This window comes from Lynx rufus, unplaced genomic scaffold, assembly GCF_022079265.1.
Source record: "Lynx rufus isolate CCGP_SWC_20201006 ecotype Redwood Valley unplaced genomic scaffold, mLynRuf1.p SCAF_7, whole genome shotgun sequence".
Classification (NCBI taxonomy): Eukaryota; Metazoa; Chordata; class Mammalia; order Carnivora; family Felidae; genus Lynx; species Lynx rufus.
In genome coordinates this window covers 35,015,411-35,036,616 of record NW_025814889.1, presented here as the reverse complement: position 1 = coordinate 35,036,616, position 21,206 = coordinate 35,015,411, and the positions used below count along the sequence as shown (strand labels likewise).

The 21,206-nt window shown below is 48.1% G+C and overlaps 1 protein-coding gene and 1 pseudogene across 12 annotated transcripts in view; one reads left to right on the top strand and one right to left on the bottom strand.

Annotated features, from left to right (window-relative positions):
- CACNA1C (calcium voltage-gated channel subunit alpha1 C) overlaps nt 1–19,892 on the top strand; it is a 662,038-nt gene extending 642,146 nt beyond the window's left edge. For all 12 annotated transcript variants that reach the window (XM_047065565.1, XM_047065566.1, XM_047065559.1 and 9 more), the window contains 9 exons: nt 2,645–2,746; nt 5,805–5,932; nt 6,357–6,491; nt 8,042–8,394; nt 11,388–11,516; nt 14,993–15,099; nt 15,426–15,529; nt 17,331–17,666; nt 19,590–19,892. In XM_047065565.1, the coding sequence (XP_046921521.1) occupies nt 2,645–2,746; nt 5,805–5,932; nt 6,357–6,491; nt 8,042–8,394; nt 11,388–11,516; nt 14,993–15,099; nt 15,426–15,529; nt 17,331–17,666; nt 19,590–19,892 (1,697 nt within the window). The remainder of the gene's footprint in view (nt 1–2,644; nt 2,747–5,804; nt 5,933–6,356; nt 6,492–8,041; nt 8,395–11,387; nt 11,517–14,992; nt 15,100–15,425; nt 15,530–17,330; nt 17,667–19,589) is intronic.
- Nucleotides 12,635–13,321, bottom strand: LOC124501401 (thymocyte nuclear protein 1-like; annotated as a pseudogene).
- Nucleotides 19,893–21,206: the final 1,314 nt, after the last annotated feature.

Sequence of the window (21,206 nt, the reverse complement as noted above, 5' to 3'; positions counted from 1 at the left end):
CAAAACAGTATGGTACCAGCATGAACACAGACACATAGACCAATGGAATAGAATCAGAAAGTGCAGGAAAAAAACCCACACATATGTGGTCAATTAATCTATGACAAAAGAGGCAAGAATATACAATGGGGGAAAAGTCTTTTCAATAAATGGTACTGGGAACATTGGACAGCTACACGCAAAAGAATGAAACTGGACCACTATCTTACACCACATACAAAAATAAAATTTAAATGAAGACTTGAATGTAAGACCTGAAACAATAAAACTCCTAGAAGAAAATATAGGCAGTAAATTCTTTGACGTCAGTTTTGGCAATATTTTTGGACTAGTCTCTTCAGGCAAGGACAAAGAGCTAAAATAAACAAACGAGATTACGTCAAACCAAAAAAATTTCACACAGTGAAGGAAAAGGCAACCTACTGAATGGGAGAAGTATGGGTGACATTTGTTCTTCCCCAAGGTTCAAAGGAAAATCTGCTCTGTGACTCTCTTCTAGCTTCTGGTGGGGGCCAGCAATGCATGGTATTGCTTGGCCATAGCTGTATCACTCTAGTCTCTGCCTCCATCTTCACATGGCCTTTTTTCTGTGTGTCTCCATGTGTCTTCTCCTCTTCTTATACAGACACCAGTAGTATTGGATTTAGGGTCCACTCTAATAAAGTATGACTTTGTCTTAACTAGTAACATCTGCAAAGACCCTATTTCCAACTAAGGCCATGTGCTAAGGTTCCATGTGGACAAGAATTTGGTGGGGACACTATTCAACCCACTACAAAAGATAAGCATTTTTATTTGAGCATTATTTTAATTATGACTCTTTCATTGTATATGTCAGAAACCACTAACTACCTAACCAGGAAGTGAACCTAACCGTTAGGGATGCCTCCATAACTGGAATGCCCAGGATTATCCTCTGGCTCCAGGTACTTTTTGGATCTGACAGGGGACTCAGGAATCCATCACTCTCTCTCCATTGCCACCTCTGCTTACTCCTGTTGGACCACTTTCCACAGGAGACTCTCTGGTGTGGCCACAGGGCAGATTTCACCTCAGATAGTCTAACACCAGAGCTCTCAACCATACTGCTTCCCCTGTGTAGTAGCAGTAAACACCCCTGTATTGGTTTCCTATACCTATACCAATTACCACAAATTCTTTGGCTTGAACAATACCTATTATTAGCCCACAGTTCTAAAGGTCAGGGGTCCGGCCATGGAGTAGCTGAGTTCTCTGCTAAGAGTCTTACAAAGCCAAATCAGGATATTGATCAGGATGTGTCCTCTTCCAGAAGCTCCAGCTCATTTAGGTTTTTGGAGGAATTCATTTCTTGCCATTGTAGGACTGGCTCTTAGCTCACAGCATCAGTGTGTGCTTTCTCTCAGGCCATAGCAGCTACCTCCTATTCCTTCTGCTTCCAACTTGGGACAACTCTCTAGTTTTATCTTTTGACCTTCTTCATGCATCACTTTTTTATTTGTTTTGGTTTGGTTTTATTGAAGTACAATTGACATATAACATTACATTAGTTTCAGATATACAGCATAATGATTCCACATTTATATATATTAAGAAATGATCACCATAGTAAATCTGGTTATCATCCATCACCATATATAATTATAATTTTGTGTGTGTGATGAGAACTTTTAAGATCTTAGCAACTATCATGCAGTACAGTATTATTAACCATAGTTACCATGCTGTACATTGCATCTCAGGACTTATTTATTTTATAACTGGAAGTTTGCACCTGTGAACTCTCTACTTTTAAAGAGCTCATGTGTTAGGTCAGGCCCACCTAGATTCCCTATCTTAAGGTGATAGGAGCCACATAATATAATATAATCACAGGAGTAAAATCCATCAGAGTCACAGTCCCAGGGACCATGCAGGGTGTGTATATATTGGTGGTGGTGGGAGATAGCTCAGGCAGAATTTTAGACTACTGCCCACCATATCCTCTCTTACAGCTGCTCTACCACCAGTGGTCTAGAGGCTGCACCAGATAGGCATCAAATTAAGTCAATTTTACCAGTGGAAAAAGTAGACCCAGAGAAACTCCAAAACAGAACCCAGTGTCTACTGATTTCTACTTCTACACTGAGGTAGAAGTAGAAATTTTTTTGCCACATCCTCCCCACAGGAGACTCAGAAAAGGGCTTTGACACCAAGGTCCCCCTGTGTATGGATGCTTTATGCCTTATGTGGGGGAAACCTCCCAATCACCCACAGAGGCCCATGAGAAATGCCATGCACTGGAACAGTCCCTCATGCTCTCTGGCAGGTGGCTGTTGAGCTTAGTCAGGGCAGGCTGTCTGGTCTGCTCCAAGTGCCACCCACAAGGAAGCAGCATGTGGGGGTGAAGGGATACCAGTGGCTGGCCCAAGCAGCAGGCAGAGAGGAAGCAAAAAGGAATTGCACTGGACAGGGAATGGAGGGAGGGGGAAGTAGGAGTGCAGAGAACAATACAAACAAATGGATGGAGGTAGCCTAGAGAGAGAGTGAAGCTCGTGGACCATGTCTCTCTGTGGGGCAAAATGCCACCAGTAGCGGCTTCCCACTCTACACAGAAGGACCCACTCCATGGGAGGGCCCCAAGGGGCTGATGATCCTTTTCAGCCTTGCATCTCCCTCCCCTCAGGGAACCTAGAACAAGCCAATGAGGAGCTGCGGGCCATAATCAAGAAGATCTGGAAGCGTACCAGCATGAAGCTGCTAGACCAAGTGGTGCCCCCTGCAGGTGGTGAGTACTTCAGGATCTCTTGCCTGGTTTCTGAATCTACTAGAGTCTTGGGAGGCCTGCTTTCCCCAGGCCCTTTGTGTGTGGGGCTCAAAGGTGCTATTGGTTACAAGGGACGATGGTAGGGGTACCTGGGTGGTTCAGTCAGTTAAGCGTCCAACTTCGGCTCAGGTCATGATCTCACGGTTTGTGAGCTCAAGCCCCACGTCGGGCTCTGTGCTGACAGCTCAGAGCCTGGAACCTGTTGCAGATTCTGTGTCTCCCTCTCCCTCTGCCCCTCCCCTGCTCACACTCTGTCTCTCTCTGTCTCTCAATAATAAATAAACGTTAAAAAAAATTTTTTTAAAAGAAGAAGGGACGAGGGTGCCATGCCCTTCACAAACTCAGATACAGAATGTCAGCTTGGAAATCTGGTCCAATCCTACATTTCAAGACCAAGCAAGGCCCCTCAATACTTAGAGGTTTGACAGAATTTCCAAGGAAACTCTGCAAATATAAGTTTCCCCATAAACTACCAGTCTGTTTGCTCTGGAAATAATGGTGCCCTGGAAAAAGAATCCCCTGAGATCCTCTCTGGGTTGAAATTCTTTTTGTTTCTCCTAGGGCAGTGTTTCTCTACCCTGTCAAACCCAAAGCCCCTTTTCATAACAAAAAGTTTATAATGCTCTTACTACTACCCTGAATGAAAATAATAATCTTCCTACATATATAATTTCCAAAATATTAATATAACACTTTAACATAAAATACATTAAAGTCAAATGTTCTTCAATATATACATGCTAAAGCACTATGGCTTATGACACTATGCCAAAAGTCATAGTTAACTGAAATACTTGCGCACATCTACATATGATGAATAAGTTTGTGTTTAAAGGAACTAAGATGATATTGAATATCATTGACATTTTGTGTTTATCATTTTGAGGGATAACTAAGTATATTAAATAATATAATATCCACATGTATGTATACATACATGCACCTACGTATGTGCACATACATAGAACAAATGCAGACCGATGTAAGTAGGTGACTACTTACAGACCGCAGCAGACCGCAGGTGACTCAGACCATGAGCAGTGTTGCCATCAGAGATACAATTTTCCAAAATGTAAACCCCTCTTAACCAAGTGGAAACAAAGCAAATATGGTCTTCCATCAATTTACACGGCAGTTATATTCCTGGAAAATTCTGGATATATTAAAAGCAGGCAAAAAATTATTTTCTGTTCATATGTAAAATGCAGTTAGGTTCTTAGCTTAGATAGTTATAGGCAGGTTATGTCCCCACATGGACATCTAGGAGATTGCAAAGCTATTATTTGTTGTGTAAAACATGCCTGTATTTTAAGGGACACATCTGGAACCACCTAATACCTGTAGCACACTGTGACAGCTAAAAGAAAGTCCCACGCAATCCCAAAACACTCCTTAAAATGTGACACCACCCCCCCTGTTGAGAACCACTTCCCAAAGGGAAGCAGGACAGGAGCTAAGTGAAAAGTCACCTACACAGGCCAAGCATCATCTGATGTTTTGCATACATTATTTAATCCTTATAACGTTACTATGAAGTTTGCTCAAGAAACTGAAGTTCTTCAAAACTATGTAGCTGACCCAAGACTACATGGTGACTACCTAGTAGGTTCAGAATCCAAACCCAGGTCTGAGGGATGCTAGAACTCCAAGCTCTTTCTTCCCTACCGCTCTTCCTCCCCAACTACCCTAAACAGGGAACTCAGGGCTTTCCCTCTCACATGGTAATGAGGTCTTTGTCATGTAGAAGGTCATCACTGCTGTAGACTTGGCTATTCTTAAAGTACAACTAGGAGTAAGAGAACCATCACAAGCCCCTATATCTAACCTACAAGCTATCTCCTGGGCCCATTTCCCAGAGAAGAAGATGGAACCAAGGAGCTACTCATAGGGCATGCAGTGTTCTCCTTGGAGAGTCATTGGCTTCTCCACCACCTGGTTCATTCCCAAGACAGAGGCTGATTATGTCATGTGTAACTTGGGGGTCCAGCCCATCAGGGACCCAGCCAAGCCACATGGTAAGAAAACCCAATCTGTCTAATTATAAGAAAAACCTAGACTTAGAGGAGAAGGTGCTCCTTACACCAAACCCCATCTTTAAGCAGAACCGTTTGCACTTAGGGGACTGGTCAGTTTATGATGGGCATCTCAAGTTTTAGAATCAAATAGGGACACCTGGGTGGCTCAGTCGGTTGAGCGTCTGACTTTGACTCAAGTCATGATCTCATAGTTTGTGAGTTCTAGCCCTGCATCAAGCTCTCTACTGTCAGTGCAGAGCCTGCTTCAGATCTTCAGTCCCCCTCTCTCTGCCCCTCCCCAACTTGCACTTTCTCTCTCAAAAGCAAACATCTAAAAATTTTTTAGAATCCAATAAAAATGAGTTAGCAATATAAGCTAAGTTTTTTTTAATTTTTTTAATGTTTATTTATTTTTGAGAGAGAGACAGAGCATGAGTTAGGGAGGAGCAGAGAGAGAGGGAGACACAGAATGCAAAGCAGGTTTCAGGCTATGAGCTGTCAGCACAGAGCCCGATGTGGGGCTTGAACTCGCAAACTGCAAGATTGTGACCTGAGCTGAAGTCGGACGCTTAACCGACTGAGCCACCCAGGCACCACTAAAGTTTTTTATACATTTTTTTAACTTTAAAAAAAAAAACAAGCTGGGAAATAATTTTGACAATAGGCTACTTCTAGTGTAAAAAAAAAAAGATGGGATAAGAATATATTTGCTTATTTTCAGAAAGCATTTGCAGAAAGACTTTTTGGAAAAATACTCAAACTAATTTGAGAAAGGTTATTTATTAAAAGGTGGTAACTAGGCAGATGGGGAGGGGTGGTAAAAACAGTTTTCACTGTATACCTTTTAGTATATTTTTGCCTTTTGAACCATGTTAATAGACTACCTCTTTTTAAAAAATTAAATTTAAAAAACTTAAGAAAGTTTGGATGCTGAAAAAAGTTAATGAAGCCCAACTGAATTCCCCCATTTATCTCCCTTCTGTCCTTTTTTTCTTACATCTCAGATGATGAGGTCACCGTTGGCAAGTTTTATGCTACTTTCCTGATCCAAGAGTACTTCCGGAAATTCAAGAAGCGCAAAGAGCAGGGCCTTGTGGGCAAGCCTTCCCAAAGGAACGCCCTGTCCTTGCAGGTGAGGGGTGAGGGGGGGTCCACACCCTAAGGAAGGGCCTGGTCACCTTCTTCCAACCTCTGGCTAGGACTTAAATCTGTCATCAGTGGGCTGGAGGCCAGGTCCCTTCAGAAGGAAACTTTCTGAGAGTTCCAACCTTTCTACAGGTGGGTGTGTGAAGGGGCTACATACTGCTTCCCACACACCCTGCCCTCCACAGTCCTGCCCGCTTCACAGCTCCCCAGAGCTCTATGGAGCTCTGCTGAAGTTCTGGAACAGCCCTTTATCCTTCCTGGGTGGAGAAATGGATTCTTCCACTCTGGGGCAGACAAGAGAGTTCCCGAACCACATCCCCAGTTAGCACACACAGATAAACCCTCTCAGGCTCACCTGCCTTGTGGAGAGGCAGGTGGGTCAGGTGGCTGGGTGCCCCTCTGGGTTTCAGGCTGGCTTGCGCACGCTGCATGACATTGGGCCTGAGATCCGACGGGCCATCTCTGGAGATCTGACAGCTGAGGAGGAGCTGGACAAGGCCATGAAGGAGGCTGTGTCTGCTGCCTCCGAAGATGACATCTTCAGGGTAGGTGGATGCCATAGGAGCACTCTCTTATCTTTTTAAAGTTTGGTTTGAAGTAAGAAGGTGGGCTGGCTTCACCTTTTCTGCTAAGAAAATCCAGGGAGAAAGCCCTGAGCTCTAAGGCAGATTCCAAGCTCTTCCCAGTCAACTATTTCCTATCCCTGCATGTTTTCCAAGGCTGACTCCATCTCAAGGCTGGGCTCCCAGGACATGGCAGCTTACAGAGTGTCACTGGCTCTTGGAGAAAGAGGGGAGGAGCCCTTTTCTTAAGGGAAATGTTTCCTAGGAGAAACTTCTACATTAGAAGTTGCAAATGGTGGCTCTTGGGCCTCATCTAATCTGCAGACCTATTTTGTTTGCCGACATTTGGAAATTCAGCACATTCAAATAAAAATCTAGACCTCTGGCTTCTCTTTAAAAAAAAATCAGAAAATCTGGCTTATGTTCCCACGTGGTAGCAGAGGAGTGGAACCAAGTGGCAATTATCCTCTTGAGATAAAGCATGTGTTCTCCAGGTCACAAAAATCCCCTCCAGCCTTCCTTCCCTCTCCCATCCTGGATATGAAGGCTGAGTGTCAGTTTTAGAAGTGAAAACCAAACCTGACTCTGCCAGGATAGTGGAACTCTTGGGTCCTGCTCTCTCCATTCATTGTGGCCCATGCCTAAGCCCTGAGGTACTTGGTTAAAACCCTTCCCAAGTGAGGGAGAAACTACTGACCACCATTGCAATGGGGCCATGCTCACAACTGTCCCTTCCAGCTCCCACAGGGGGACCACACAGGGGTCCTGGGCTATGGAGTCACCGGGAGGAGCTTGCCCTCCTTGTGGCTACCCTGTCATCACCATCCTCATCTTCATCACTGTGAAATGTCCATCACTGAATGGCCTCAGGGACTCAGCACCATGATAACACTGCCCCAGCAAGACCCCACAGATCAACTTGCAGATAGCTACTTTCCCACTCACCCAGGACAAGAAAAAAGCGTTAGGAAAAAACATTGGGTCCTGATTTGAAATCTCTAAGAACCTCCCAGGGGAGAGAAAGCCATGATATAATTAATGGAGTCAATGTGTCATCCTTATTTTCAAAACCATTTCGCCAACATGGTTTCTAGCTCAGTGAGCCATTTGGATCTCCATTTAAAAAATTCTTGTTAGAATCCCCTGGTCTCTTTCCCCACCCCTCAGCCCTCACCGTGCCTCACAGCTGCCAAGCCAAGCACTGGCTGCAATTAAGGATTGCCATCCTACACTGGTCCTTGAAACTCCTCGTGGGGTTCATTAGAAAGTCCCAGGGGAGCAGCCTCCCTGCCTGACTGGTTCTGCAAGAGGTCCTGTCCCTCACTGTTCCCCCCAGTGGTTTCAGAGGGGACTCTCTGGGTCCCTCCCTCTCAAACCACCAGGCCACGCAGGTGAAGAGTTCCCCATTTGCCATGTGCTGCCCGGCGTGGTTGTGCTCTCTGGAAGGCGGACAACCTTCCGTGCCTTCGCTGAGAAGGAGAGGTAGCTGAGGGGGCTTTCTCCTCCACCCACCCCTCCCGTCTTGCCTACAGAGGGCCGGTGGCCTGTTCGGCAACCACGTCAGCTACTACCAAAGCGACGGCCGGAGCGCCTTCCCCCAGACCTTCACCACCCAGCGCCCACTGCACATCAACAAGGCGGGTAACAGCCAAGGCGACACCGAGTCGCCATCCCACGAGAAACTGGTGGACTCCACCTTCACCCCCAGCAGCTACTCGTCCACTGGCTCCAACGCCAACATCAACAATGCCAACAACACTGCCCTGGGCCGCTTCCCCCGTCCCGCTGGCTACCCCAGCGCAGTCAGCACCGTGGAGGGCCATGGGCCCCCCTTGTCTCCTGCTGTCCGGGTACAGGAGGCAGCATGGAAGCTCAGCTCCAAGAGGTAAGCAGGAGGGTGGGGCATCCAGGGCCCATGCACAGGGGCCCCACACACTCCAGCCCAGAGTGGATGGGGGGAGAGTTTGGCCCCCAGGCCTACCACTCACCCCTCAAGCTGGGATGGAGGCTGCTGCCCCAGAGCCCATCAAGAGATAGGCAAATGCTGCTTCCCAATCTTGCCCTTGATTATGTGTGGCAGCCACCCTCGGGAGAAGGCACCATGGCCCCACTGCCCAACAAGTGTCCTGAGATGCACACTTGTGGACAGAGCCTCCTGTGCTTTCTCATGCTAACCAAGCAGAGGAGCTCCAGCCCCTGATCCCTGGGATGTCGGCATTCTGGCTCCACAGTAGACTCTGTTCCCCTGGCCTTTCCCAAGTCTGCCTAAACCTGGCCTTTGGCTCAATTAGGATGGGAACGGAGCTACCATCTTTTCTTTATGTCCTTCTCAACCCTCTTGGGAGGGGCATTTTGGTGTCAGGAGGCCCTTCACGGTAGCACTTGCTCATTCTGCCCCAGTGTAGGATCATTCCTGGTAGTTTGATCTCCCACCTCCTGACGCATGCTTTTCTCCCCACCCTCTGCTCCCTGGTGCTCCAGGATACATTGCTATGATGTGCTGGGACGGTAGGTGCCTACTTTCATGCTCTGGGCCTCAGGAAGCACAGCCTGGGCTCAGAGGGTCTCCCCGCTTTTTCTGTCAACAGCTCCGGGTACCCAAGGCCGGGTGGGTGGGAACATGCCTCCACATCTTGCCACTTCACCCTTAGTTGAGCTGCTCTTCCAGAGCAGGACGGCTTCCCCACCACAGCAGGCCGGGAAGATCCCCAGCATGCCATGTTCTTGGGCAGATCCCTCCTGCTTGCAAACTTAGAAAATAATCGTGAAGTGTGAGTGTCTTTCTGGACAAGTGTACTGAAGCTGCTTTCATCTAAGGAGACAGCATACCTGCCCCCTGGTTTTCACTTCTGTTCTTACCACCCATTTTCAAATGGCTCCATGTAAGCCTACGTGGCCTGGGCATTTAACAGTGTTGATGACAGCCAAGTCAAACCTTACTGCCTGGAAGCCTGGCTGGTTAAACCACCCAAAAGCAGTGTTGGGTGAGTCCTGCTCAAGAGATGTATACTGATGCCTTCTATGTGCAGGGCAGTGTGCTTGGCACTGGATTTTGTACGCTGATGTGAAAGGGTTAGCTTTGTACAGAGGAATATCAAAGTTTAAGTGGCTGACCCATGACTGTCTTGGTGGCCCCTCCCTTTTCTGCAAACCTCTTCCCCTTCTACAACCTTCAGGGACTCAGTCTTAGTGCCATTTTCTCCCTTGCTCCCCTTACCAAAACCTCTTCTTAATGAAGGTTCATTGTGTCCATCATTAGCTTCTCAGTGTAAACTAATACCCCCTTCAAAGGGTATTTTCCAAACTGTGTTCCATATTAAATGAAGGGAGAGTGGTTTTTAGAGAGGAGATAGGAGAAACATCAGGGGATTGTCTTCCTCTCCCCACAGATACATCTATCAATGATTATGGTACATGCAAAGCACCTAGCACAATGCCTAGCATGTAGTAAGTGCTCTCTAAACATCGGCTCCCTCCCTTCCCAACACAGTAAACAACACTCAAGGCAGTATGCTTCAGCTTGGTGAGGAGGAACAACTTAACCAAGGTTGTAGCTCTGGGGCCTCATCCTTCATCTTGCAGCTCAAGGCTAAGTGCAGTGGCCCCAGGACTAGCCTTACTTTTGATGGGGACAGGCCAGCATGTCTTGCACACAGTGGCCCCCAAGAAGTGGTGTTGCCTGCCTGCTGCCATTCTCCATCTCCAGCTCATCCCATCATGCCTCACCAAAGCTCCTTTCACATATCTCTCTTCCCACTCCATCAAGAGCCTTCAACATTTCACCTGTCCTTACTGTGGGGTGGGCAGCCATCTGTTAGGGCCTTCTCCAGAGAACCAGGTAGGTACCCAGGAATGGTAGCTTCCTGAATTGCACACAGCCCACTGGCTCAGGGTCAAATCTAAGATGCCAATCCATCACTGAGCCCTGAGAAAATAAACTGGGATATTTCCCTGATGCCTCCATGAGTAAAGTGGGCCCCAGCATTCAGGAACTATAGGAAGAAAGATGGAGGGAGGTACTGAGCGAGGCACAGACAGGAAAAGAGAGAACACCTGGACCAGAGCTAAGAAGACATGACCAAATGCATGAGCACCCAGTGTTCATCCCAACAAGTGCCCTCCTGGTCTGGAGGGAAAACAAAATAATCCAAGGTACATCCTGGTGTGGGAGGATCTCAAGCTCAGCAGGGAGTCAAGCTCACTGCCCTGGACAACAAACCTCCCTATGTGAGGCTTCTTCTCCGTGCCTTCACTCCAAGGAGCCAATGACAAACCCAAAGCCATGTCAAAATGTGACACCAGGAACTTCCCAGCTCTGCCCAACTAGCACCCAAAGCCCCAGCTGTCTCTAGCAGAAGGAGAGGACAGCCCTTGCACAGGCCCATGCCAACCTGTATAGAACAGTCCACGACCCTGTTTTAAAAGCTGGTCCTTTCTACCTTTCAAAACACCATCTCATCTGTTACTTCATTTGTTACTCCCAACAAGTTTCTGAGTCAAGCAGGGCATATGTTCAATTTTATTGATAGGGATACTGAGGCATGTGGTGAGCTAGTGACTTATGCCAAAGGGCAACTGAATTGGGGTCAGAACTCAGATCTCCTTGGATCCTACCCCAGAGATGCTTGTTCCATGTGGAATTCTATCTCTAATCTTACTGCTTCCATGGCTCCACAGCTTTGTCAGCGACTGCAGGAAGAAGAGGCCACAGCAGTTTTGTGTGAGTGTGTGTGCACATGTGTGTGTGCGTGCGTGTTCCCTGTGTGAGTGCATTGCACATGTGAATGAGTGCATGTGCATTGTGTGCCACCTCACCTGCTGAAGGAATGGTGGGGATTAGCAGTTTCTGACTTTATTTCTCCATCTTGGACACTTCAGGTGCCACTCCCGGGAGAGCCAGATAGCCATGGTGTGTCAGGAGGAGGTCTCTCAGGACGAGACCTATGACGTGAAGATAAGTGAAGACACCGAGTACTGCAGCGAGCCCAGCCTGATCTCCACAGAGATGTGAGCTCTGCCCCCAGGCTAGCCCATGTGCAGGAAAGGGTCTGGGGGTGAAGGGAAGCTCCCTGAAATCCCTCCTCTGGGCATGACTTGGGGAGGGGGAGATCATATATCAGAAGATGCCTAAAGCATCTGTCACCTACCTCATTAGGGAGATGGATGTATGTGTCTCCACCCACCCCACCCCACCCCCGACACACACACATGCACACTATCCCCCAGTTAGCTTAGCTTTTCTTGTGATGCAATACTTTCAGGAAAACTTTAAAACATTGTTTCATAAACTTTTTTTACTGAAACAAACTGTCATAAACATACTTAGGAGTGAGACTCAGTACACACATACATGTATTGACAAATAAATGTTCATGAAGCTTCTTATAATAAAGCTACCCAGCAGAGGGCACTGCTGGCAAACAGTGGCCAAGATTTTTGTCAGTGCTGGAATTTTTAATATAATTTATTATCATATTGGTTTCCATACAACACCCAGTGCTCATCCCAACAAGTGCCCTCCTCCCTTCCCATCATCCACTTTCCCCTAGCACTCAGCCCCCATCTACCCTTAGTTTGTTCTCAGTCCTTAAGAGTCTCTTACGGTTTGAATTTTTTAAGAGAAGCGTTTTTTAACTACAAGTCCAGACCCATTCGAGGGTTGTGACATTTACTTAGTTATGATCGATACTTTTTTATATATTAATGTTTTATTGGAAAAGGTACACGAGGGGCACCTGGCTGGCTCAATTGGAAAAGCATGCAACTCTTGACCTCAGGGTCATGAGTTCAAGCCCCACCTTGGGTGTAGAGGTTACTAAAAAATAAAATCTTTAGAAAGAAAAAGAAAGGAAGGAAAGGAAAGGAAGGAAAGAAGAAAAAGAAAGAAAGAAAGAAAGAAAGAAAGAAAGAAAGAAAGAGAAAGAAAGAAAAAGAGAAAGAAAGAAAGAAAGAAAGAAAGAAAGAAAGAAAGAAAAAAGAAAGAAAGGGAAAGGGTACATGAAAACCACCTATGGACATGAGCCCAGGTGAACATAACATGCAAGCCTCATCACACCGTCTTTTGTCTTATAAAAGCTTAACTTCTTTGGAGTAATGTCTTGCCCATTCCAGCAACAGTGTCCCAGTTAACTTGTTTCCTTTTTCTCTAGGCTCAAAATAAAATCAAACTCCTCTCAGGTCAGGGCTGAGTTGAGTCTTTGGCGAGTGAAGAGAGCCATCTCTTTTAAGGGGTCTCCAGTGGCTTTGTGAGCTTGGTGATGGGTTTTGAGCTCAGCCAGGATACTGAAATTCTTCCTCATCCAAACAAACTGCACATCCACTCTGGACTATTTGGGGCTCTCTTCTTTGCTGGATGGGTCATAACAGGGATTGTTTTTTTCAACCTATGTATAGTCTGAGTCAGCCTCTTTCACAGGCCTCACAAGTGCTTTGATGCCTGGCTCTTTGCAGTTGCTATGGTGGAAGGCTTCTTCCTCCAGCTTCAGGACTGGAAGGAAGTTCTGGGCCTGGTAGTTGTAACATCATCCTAGCACGCTGTCTGCTAGGACTGTGCTTAAAGCTCTCCAATGCTGAACATCACATCCACACCTTTGTCTAGTCAGCTTTCTGGCCCTGACTTTATCAGCCACTAACTGCTAGATTCTCCCCAGAGTTTTTAGAGGCTGAAGCCTTCTGAAGGCTGGAGTTTATCCACTTTAGCTGATGCCCATGCTGGGTTCTTAGTCTTGGTACATTTTCCTGCTGGCCCTTTATTGTCTGTCTGGCCCAGCAGGCTCAGCAGCTCCAGGCAGCCTCTTCTCCAGTCTCAACATGGTCTCCTCCAGGGGGCTGAAGACCAGAGGATCCTGGAATCAATGAAGAAACACAAAAAGCAACTCTGTATCTGCCTCCAGAAACTTCCCCAGGCTCCAGAAAGCCAGACCAAGATCAGCATTTTAAAATAAAGAATAACATAGTACACAATAGCATAGAATAGGTTAGAATAAGACAATAGATAATAGTGTATCCAATGTCACAAAGGTATTATTTAGTGAAATACTTGTTTAATGTGTGTACTGAGTCTCATAAAATGTATTTATGACTGTGGGTTGCATTCAAAAAGTTTAAGATGCATTATTTTAGTAACTTCCCTAAAAGAAGGACCGGCCCTTTAGCCTTTTGATTTGTAGAGACTGCAAATTTTCACATGGCCACATACCCTAGAAATCAGTAAAAGCATATGCGTCCTTCCGTTTTGGCTCTTACTGAGTGCTTGGTGCATCCAGGCACTCTGCTAGAGCGTGAATAAACCGGCCTCAGCACTCAAGGATATTTTACAAACTAGTTAAGATCTCAGAAGAGGGAGATAACATGGAGATTTTCTAACTACTTGTTCACAGAGTGGTACAAGCAATGAGGGGGATAGACATTCAGAGAAGGTCTGGGTCAAGGTGACCATAACAGCCTCCTTGCACAAGATCAAACAGAAGTTGGGTCTTCAAGAGTGGGTACAATTTGGATAGAAGAGAATATAATAGGATGAGTTCACCATGTCAAAAATGAGAGGAAAGGCTTGGAGGTTTTCAGTCAGAAATTTTCTTGCACACCTACAAAGGCTCAAGGGCAGTGCACTAGGAGCAGGGAAGGCAGCACAGTCTCTGCCCTCGAAGCATGTGGAGTCACACAGCAGGAACAGAGTCGGTGGCCTTGTCTGTAAAATGAAGGGGTTAGAATGCACCTGTCTTCTTGGACTGCAGGCTGCTCCCACTGGGGACTGTGAAATCAACTTAGTGGATTGCAGCTGACATTGTTTGATGAAATAGAATAGACTAAAGTAGCATAGAAGCCACCAGAGAGCAATGCATGCAATAAAGGTAAGTATGGTTCCAGAAGCTGAGTTCATTTAGGTGTGTCTATGTATATGGGACCACGAGCAGTATATTTCTTATTGTGACTCTCCATCAAAAAGGCTTAGAAGCCATTGAGTAGATGCCCCCTAAGGCCTCTTACAGCTCTGCTGGTCACTGACTAGATGACTGGGTGTTTGTCATAGGTAACCACTTGTGTGTCCTGATGATGAAGGGTGGGCAGGCCAGGGAGAAATTAGGGGAAGGAGAGAAGTTTTGGCTGAAATTGGGAGTACTCATGACAAATAGCACCCACATATGTAAACAGCGGAGCCTAGGCTGTTCCTGGAAAGAATCTTGTGGGCCAAAAATTGTTTTCCAACTTTCTCACCAACTTTGACTCAAGATCGCCTCCACTGCCTCAAATCAGAAATGCAAGGCTCATGAGCAGACAGACCGTGTATGAGGAGCTGGAAACACCTGTGATGCCAGAGAGCCAGGCCCAGCCTTGGGGGGTGGGGGGTGGGGGGTGGGTGGGGAATTCCTGCTGCCCCTTTGCTAAGGGAGAAAGCAAACTGCCTTCAGGGGTGGCAGCTGTCCCTATGGGGTGGAACTTCTCAGCCTCCCGGAATAAGCTCCAGGAGTTCTCTGTTCCAGGCTCTCCTATCAGGATGATGAAAATCGGCAATTAACACCACCGGAGGAGGACAAGAGAGATATCCGGCAATCTCCAAAGAGGGGCTTCCTCCGCTCTGCCTCACTAGGTGAATACTCACACCTCTCACTCCAGATGTGACCAGCCAGGTATCACCCCCCAGATGACTGGTCAGGCATTCAGGTGGCTGAGAAACTGCCATGGCCTGGCTCAGACAACTCCCACACAGTGGCTGCCCAGTGATGAGACAGGATTCTAAGGGCAGGGCTTGTTGGGTGGAACTTGACCATATGCTACCTGATATGGGAGCCAAATGGTAGAGAGAAGGTGATCCAAGGGCCACTAACATGGCTTCTACACCTCCCAGGGTATGAGCCTCACAGGCCTGTGTCCCCTTTCCCTGTGCTGATCACAGTTCTATGGCTGGCTTTGCAGGTCGAAGGGCCTCCTTCCACCTGGAATGTCTGAAGCGACAGAAGAATCAAGGGGGAGACATCTCTCAGAAGACAGTCCTGCCCTTGCATCTGGTTCATCATCAGGTAGCCCAGACTTTCAGATATGTCACTGGCCATCACCCGACAGGCTACAAAACCCCCATGATTATGGCAAATCCCAAGACACCATTCAGTCTTCCCTGTCTTGACCACTCATAGTCCCAACCCCTGGCCCTAACAGCCCCCGATGAGGGCACTTGTCCACGCAAGTGAGAACGTTAACAAGGGGTGTCAGTTCCCAGGGTGGAGATGTAGCAAATACTGGTGAACAGGAGCTCCTCATGTGGTCCCAAAGGATCAGCAGTGCCAGGATTCTGCCTCATCTTTCTTCCTACAATGGTGCAGATGTTCCCTCCACAGACATTGGCTTACACTACAGAGCACTCAGGCGGATGTACTTACATAGCGTTACTTATAGATGTACTTATACAGAGTTGCAAGATACACCAAAACATAGAAATGATCAAAGATTCTGCCAGCAACATGGTCAGGAGGAGACTGATATTCAAGGAAAGCAGGTCCAGAGAGATTTGACAGTTGAAGTATCTCTTGGCATGGCTGACTCCAACTGAGCCAGTGAAATCCAAGACACCAATGTCCAACATAATCTCAGGATCTTAGAAATAATGCAAACCTCAAAGAACCAAAGGCTCTTACTTCTGGGCAAATTAGGGTCTAAATTTCCTAAAGTTTTTACCTCTCAAATTGTATACTCCCACACCACAGGCCCATGCATTAGATGATTTCTTTTAATACCCAAGGGCACTCAACTGCCAATCAAAACTTATAATGTGCAAAAGATGGCCATTGTGGCTTAGCTAAGTTGATATGATTTCGGCTCAAAGTATCCACTGTTTTGCTTAGCCGATGTCGCATTGCCAGCATACATATGATTTCCACTGGGCTTTCTGGAGTATTGAGCATAGCCTTATACTTCCCTCAGATCTCCAGGGAACCAGGGACCCAGGCTGGGGACCATCAAGAGCTGTGGGCAGGGGAGGCAGGCCGGGGGGACACTGTATGTGCTATTTAAAAAGATTTCTAGAAGTTCATTTCACCCATCTATTCTTATCATGAGGTTAGGAACCTCTGCTTTATTTACACTCCCCCCTTCATGCCTTTCCACTACCCCCCAACCCACTGCCATGTTCCCTTTCCTCTTCCTCTCTGTCTGGGCTTTCCCACTGCACACTCTCCCATGGACACTTCCACTCAGAGAAATTGTTGTGGTGGTGACATGGAGGTCAGAGGATACAATATGTAAATAGTCTAATCACAGCACAGTGTAAGATTTGAACAACAGCTCAGAGACAAGCTGAGCTAAGGATCAGCAGGACATTCTTAATAGCTTAATTGTAAAAATTAAAACAATAAGCACTGATTTTTTTTCTAGCACTTTATGGTGCTTCACAGACCATATTGCACTTGAACCTCACATCAACCCTGCAAGATAGGTAGATAGAGGGCATTCGTGTTCTGGTTTTAGAGCTGATGAGGGCAGCATTCCTGGTAGACTGCTCACGAGAAAACCAAAAGCAAAAGAATTCACTGCTGACTGGTGATAGGGCCAGTGCTGAAAGGCAGACGAGCTTGATTCCACTCCTTTGCAACTTTCTGGATTTGGAGGAGAAGGCGATCACTGCAGACGGACATGATCACAGAATATATTTTAGGGTGGCAGACATAAGCACTGGGTCGTGATGGGCGGGGGGGGGGGTGCGATTCAGAGGGCTGAAAATGATGGATGTGGGCTCCAGGTAGGTGGAGCTCGCTGGGAACAACAGCTGCTAGGAATAGGCAGAGGCCTGACTGCTTCCAATAACCCGTGTTCCTTGTGTGTCCGCAGGCATTGGCGGTGGCAGGCCTGAGCCCCCTCCTCCAGAGAAGCCATTCCCCCAGCACATCCCCCAGGCCCTGTGCCACCCCACCAGCCACTCCAGGCAGCCGAGGCTGGCCCCCACAGCCTATCCCCACCCTGCGGCTGGAGGGTGCCGAATCCAACGAGAAACTCAACAGCAGCTTCCCGTCCATCCACTGCAGCTCCTGGTCTGGGGAGCCCACACCCTGTGGTGGAGGTGGCAGCACCATCCGGAGAGCCCGGCCAGTGTCCCTCACTGTGCCCGGCCAGGCTGGGGCCCAGGGCAGGCAGTTCCACGGCAGTGCCAGCAGCCTGGTAGAAGCGGTAAGTGACCCGGAGCTGCACAGCAGGCAGACAGGGGGAAGAAAAGGCTGAGGGCAGCAAGGGGGCTTTGCATGAAGAATGGAGAAAGGAGGATCTGGTCCTTTCCCAAGTAGAGTGGATGTCGAGTCTCTTGGCCAGAAAGACCCTGACTCCCAGGGTCCACTGAAGAAGGGCATGGTGTGCAGAAAATGGTGATCACACAAGACGCTATAGGCTTCTGCTTGGGCCGGGCCTGCTGTAGGAGGAGAAAGTACTGAGCAACATAACCCTGCTACAGGCCAGTGAACCCCAAGCAGGGCCCCGGGCACCAATTTACAGCCAGTGGTGAGCTCTGAGGGCTCCAGATGCAAATGTGGGCCTGGGCTGGGTTTGTTCAGTATCAGTATCTGTGGTTCTCGAGCCTGGGGCTCATTAGAATAACCCAGGAGCTTCGGAAACCTAGGACACATTAAATGGATATTTTTAAAAGCCCTTTGATGATTCTAATGCACAGCCAGGGGTGAGAATCACTCTTCTAGAACAAGAATGCTTCCGGCTCCTCCATGCTCTGCCCTGGCCAGAGCAGCTAATGCACTCCTGGCACCACATTTTGGGGGACTGTAACAAATTGGAACAAGCCCAAAGGGGAACACAGCAAGGGGTTGGCAGGGTCCCTAAATGCCATTTCCTATGAGAACTGTCGGGGGAACTAGGGAAGCAAACCTGGAGGGGGGACAGCCTAGGAGGCCACGATAGGCATCTCAAACCTGTGAGGCCCCTCATGTCCTGGGCAGGGGCTCCTTAAGTGCAGGCCTGGAGCGGCAGATCAACCTGCCAGGTGAGCGGATTCAAGGTCACATGAGGAAGACCTTTCCAACAGAGCTTTTCCCAAATGAGGAGGGCTTTCCTATAAAGGGGTGAGCCCGCCATTACTGGACACATGCAGGCAGAGACACCGCCCATCCAGTCGTCAGGCTGTTGTGCAGGAGGTGGAGAGTTAAACCAGATGACCTCTAAGGTCATTTCCAGCTCCGAAGCCCTGTTCTTCACTTGACCTTGATTATCCCTCATTCAGTTCACAGATTTCCATTGAGTGCCAACCACGTGCAGGCTCTGTTCTAAGTGCGGGGATATAGCTGAGACACCAGTTTTTGCTCTCATGAGCTCATGCTGTGGTGAGGAGACACAGACAATAAATAAACATGTGTGTGGCATGTCCCACAGGGTGGGAGCTCTGAAGAAAACTTAAGCAGGAGAGGAAATAAAGAGTGATGGGGTGGGGAGCAGGACAAACGGAACTGGGAGGAAGGCATTCCAGGCTTCATTATGAATCCCTTCCCCTTGGCTCAGAGCCAGTCACTAAAGCAGCCTTTAGGAAAGAGGGAGCAGCTCTGGGATCACCTGCTGGTCTTTGGAGCAGAACAGAAGCAGGTGCAGACATGCCGTTCTGCACACCTCCCCACAATCCTCTCCCACAGAGGCAGCCAGCCAGCAATAGGCAAGGGGCACAAGGTAACAAAAGGTTAACAAGTTTCACAAAAGGAGGATGAAGGTTTCTTGGCAAGAATAATATGACAGGCATGTGGGGGTGGCAGGGAGGAGAAAAGACAGGGTGGGCTGGGTTCTACCTTAGACAATGGCCCAGCAGCACCCCTCTGGCCCCCTCTGTAAGTTGAGTTCTCATGTGTTTGACAACAGTTTTTGAGTGCCCCAGCCAAAACATCTCCCCTCCAACCTACGCACCCCTGATTCCTTTGGGCAATGCTCTGTGTCCACTCCTTTCCTGTGAGCACCCCTACACACACACACACACACACACACACACACACACTTCCCAAAGGTACCAATTATACGCCCCTTGCCCTAGCCCTAAAGAGAAGAGTCAAGCTCCAGGAATAATGTTCCTCTTTGGTTCTTCTTCATGGTCCTCCCTTCCCGCTTCAGGTCTTGATTTCAGAAGGACTGGGGCAGTTTGCTCAAGATCCCAAGTTTATTGAGGTCACAACCCAGGAGCTGGCTGACGCCTGTGACATGACCATAGAGGAGATGGAGAACGCCGCAGACAACATCCTCAGTGGGGGCGCCCAGCAGAGCCCCAATGGCACCCTACTACCTTTCGTTAACTGCAGGGACCCAGGGCAGGACAGAGCAGAGGGCCAAGAGAGCGAGACCTGCGCGCCCACCCTGGCGTGTCGGAAGAGCGAGGAGGAGCTCCAGGACAGCAGAGCCCACGTCGGCAGCCTGTAGTAGCTAGGGCTGGGGAGACGCTGGGTTTTTTATTTGTTTCAATGTTCCTAATGGGTTCGTTTCAGAAGTGCCTCACTGTTCTCGTGACCTGGAGTTAACCGGAACAGCGTCTTCATTCATTTCGTTGGGACAAGACGCAGAGTTGGGTGGTGGTGGAGAGCCAGTTTTTCGGGGGGCATGGAAGGCAGCAATCCCAGTTTGTGTTGTGTGCACAGAGGTAGAGTGGTGAGGAGGAGTGGAAGAATCAGGGAGGGAGAGCAAGAGAAGAGACGTCTGCCCTCGCCTCCGGGCATGAAAGAGAACCTCAGCTTCCTGCGGTAGCCCTCACCAAAAGGACCCTATGTCAAACGGGTGTCAACTTTGCTTGTAAAAAAAAAAAAAAAAAAAAAAAATCATTTTGCACATATTCTGTATGAGCCTCACTGTCTCCATAGAGCCAGGGCCCTGTGGATTTGCAGAAGGAAGCAGGGGTAGGACTTCAGCGAGGACCCAGCCACATCCCAGAGAGGGAGGAGGAACAGCAAGAGGCTGCAGGAGCTCGGGAACCCGGAGCGGCTGGCGGGGGGCGCGTGGCAGCCTCACCGGCAAGGCCCCGGCCACGCCCACTCGTCTGCGTCAGGCTCCTAGCCTGCCCTGGGCTCCCAGCTCCAGAATGGCGGCTGGGCCTGCGTTGGCGGGGAGGGGCAGCTGGCGCTGCCTGCCAGGGAAGGGGCAGCCAGTTCTTGACGCGACGAGGTGGTGCTGAGCTTCTGTTGAGCGCTCTTTTGTTTTGTGATTTGACATATTTCTTGACAGCATGTTGCAGTTTTCGTTTTTTTGGTTTTTATTTTCATTTTGTTTTCCCAGGGGGAGGGGAGGAAGAAGTGTTTACAAAGCTTTGTAGCCACCCACCTTACTGTTTTCACTTTTGCAAATGTAAATCGGGTTTGGTTTTACTGTATTATTTAAACGATTGTGGTTTTCTTTTTCTACGGTAGGTTCTGTGGAGCCGCTGTAGTCCGAGTTTTACCAGCCATTGTGTATGCGCAATAATTTGTTATAATTTCCGTAGGTAGTAACAACAATTTTTTGGGTTTGGTTTTATAATTTAAAGTAATGCACTTGATGTGGTCTTGCACATATGGGTGATTGAGTTGGGTTCTTTTTAATGCTGGGTGTATCCGTGGGTGCCAGAGAGCGGAAGCATGGATGAGAGAGTCTCTGTGAGTGTGTGTGCTACGTGTGTGTGTGTGTAGTGGGTTGTCTGGGCACATGTCCTACGTGTGTATGTGCACCCATGCAGTGCGCCCATGCGTGAATGAGTGTGTCGCTCCC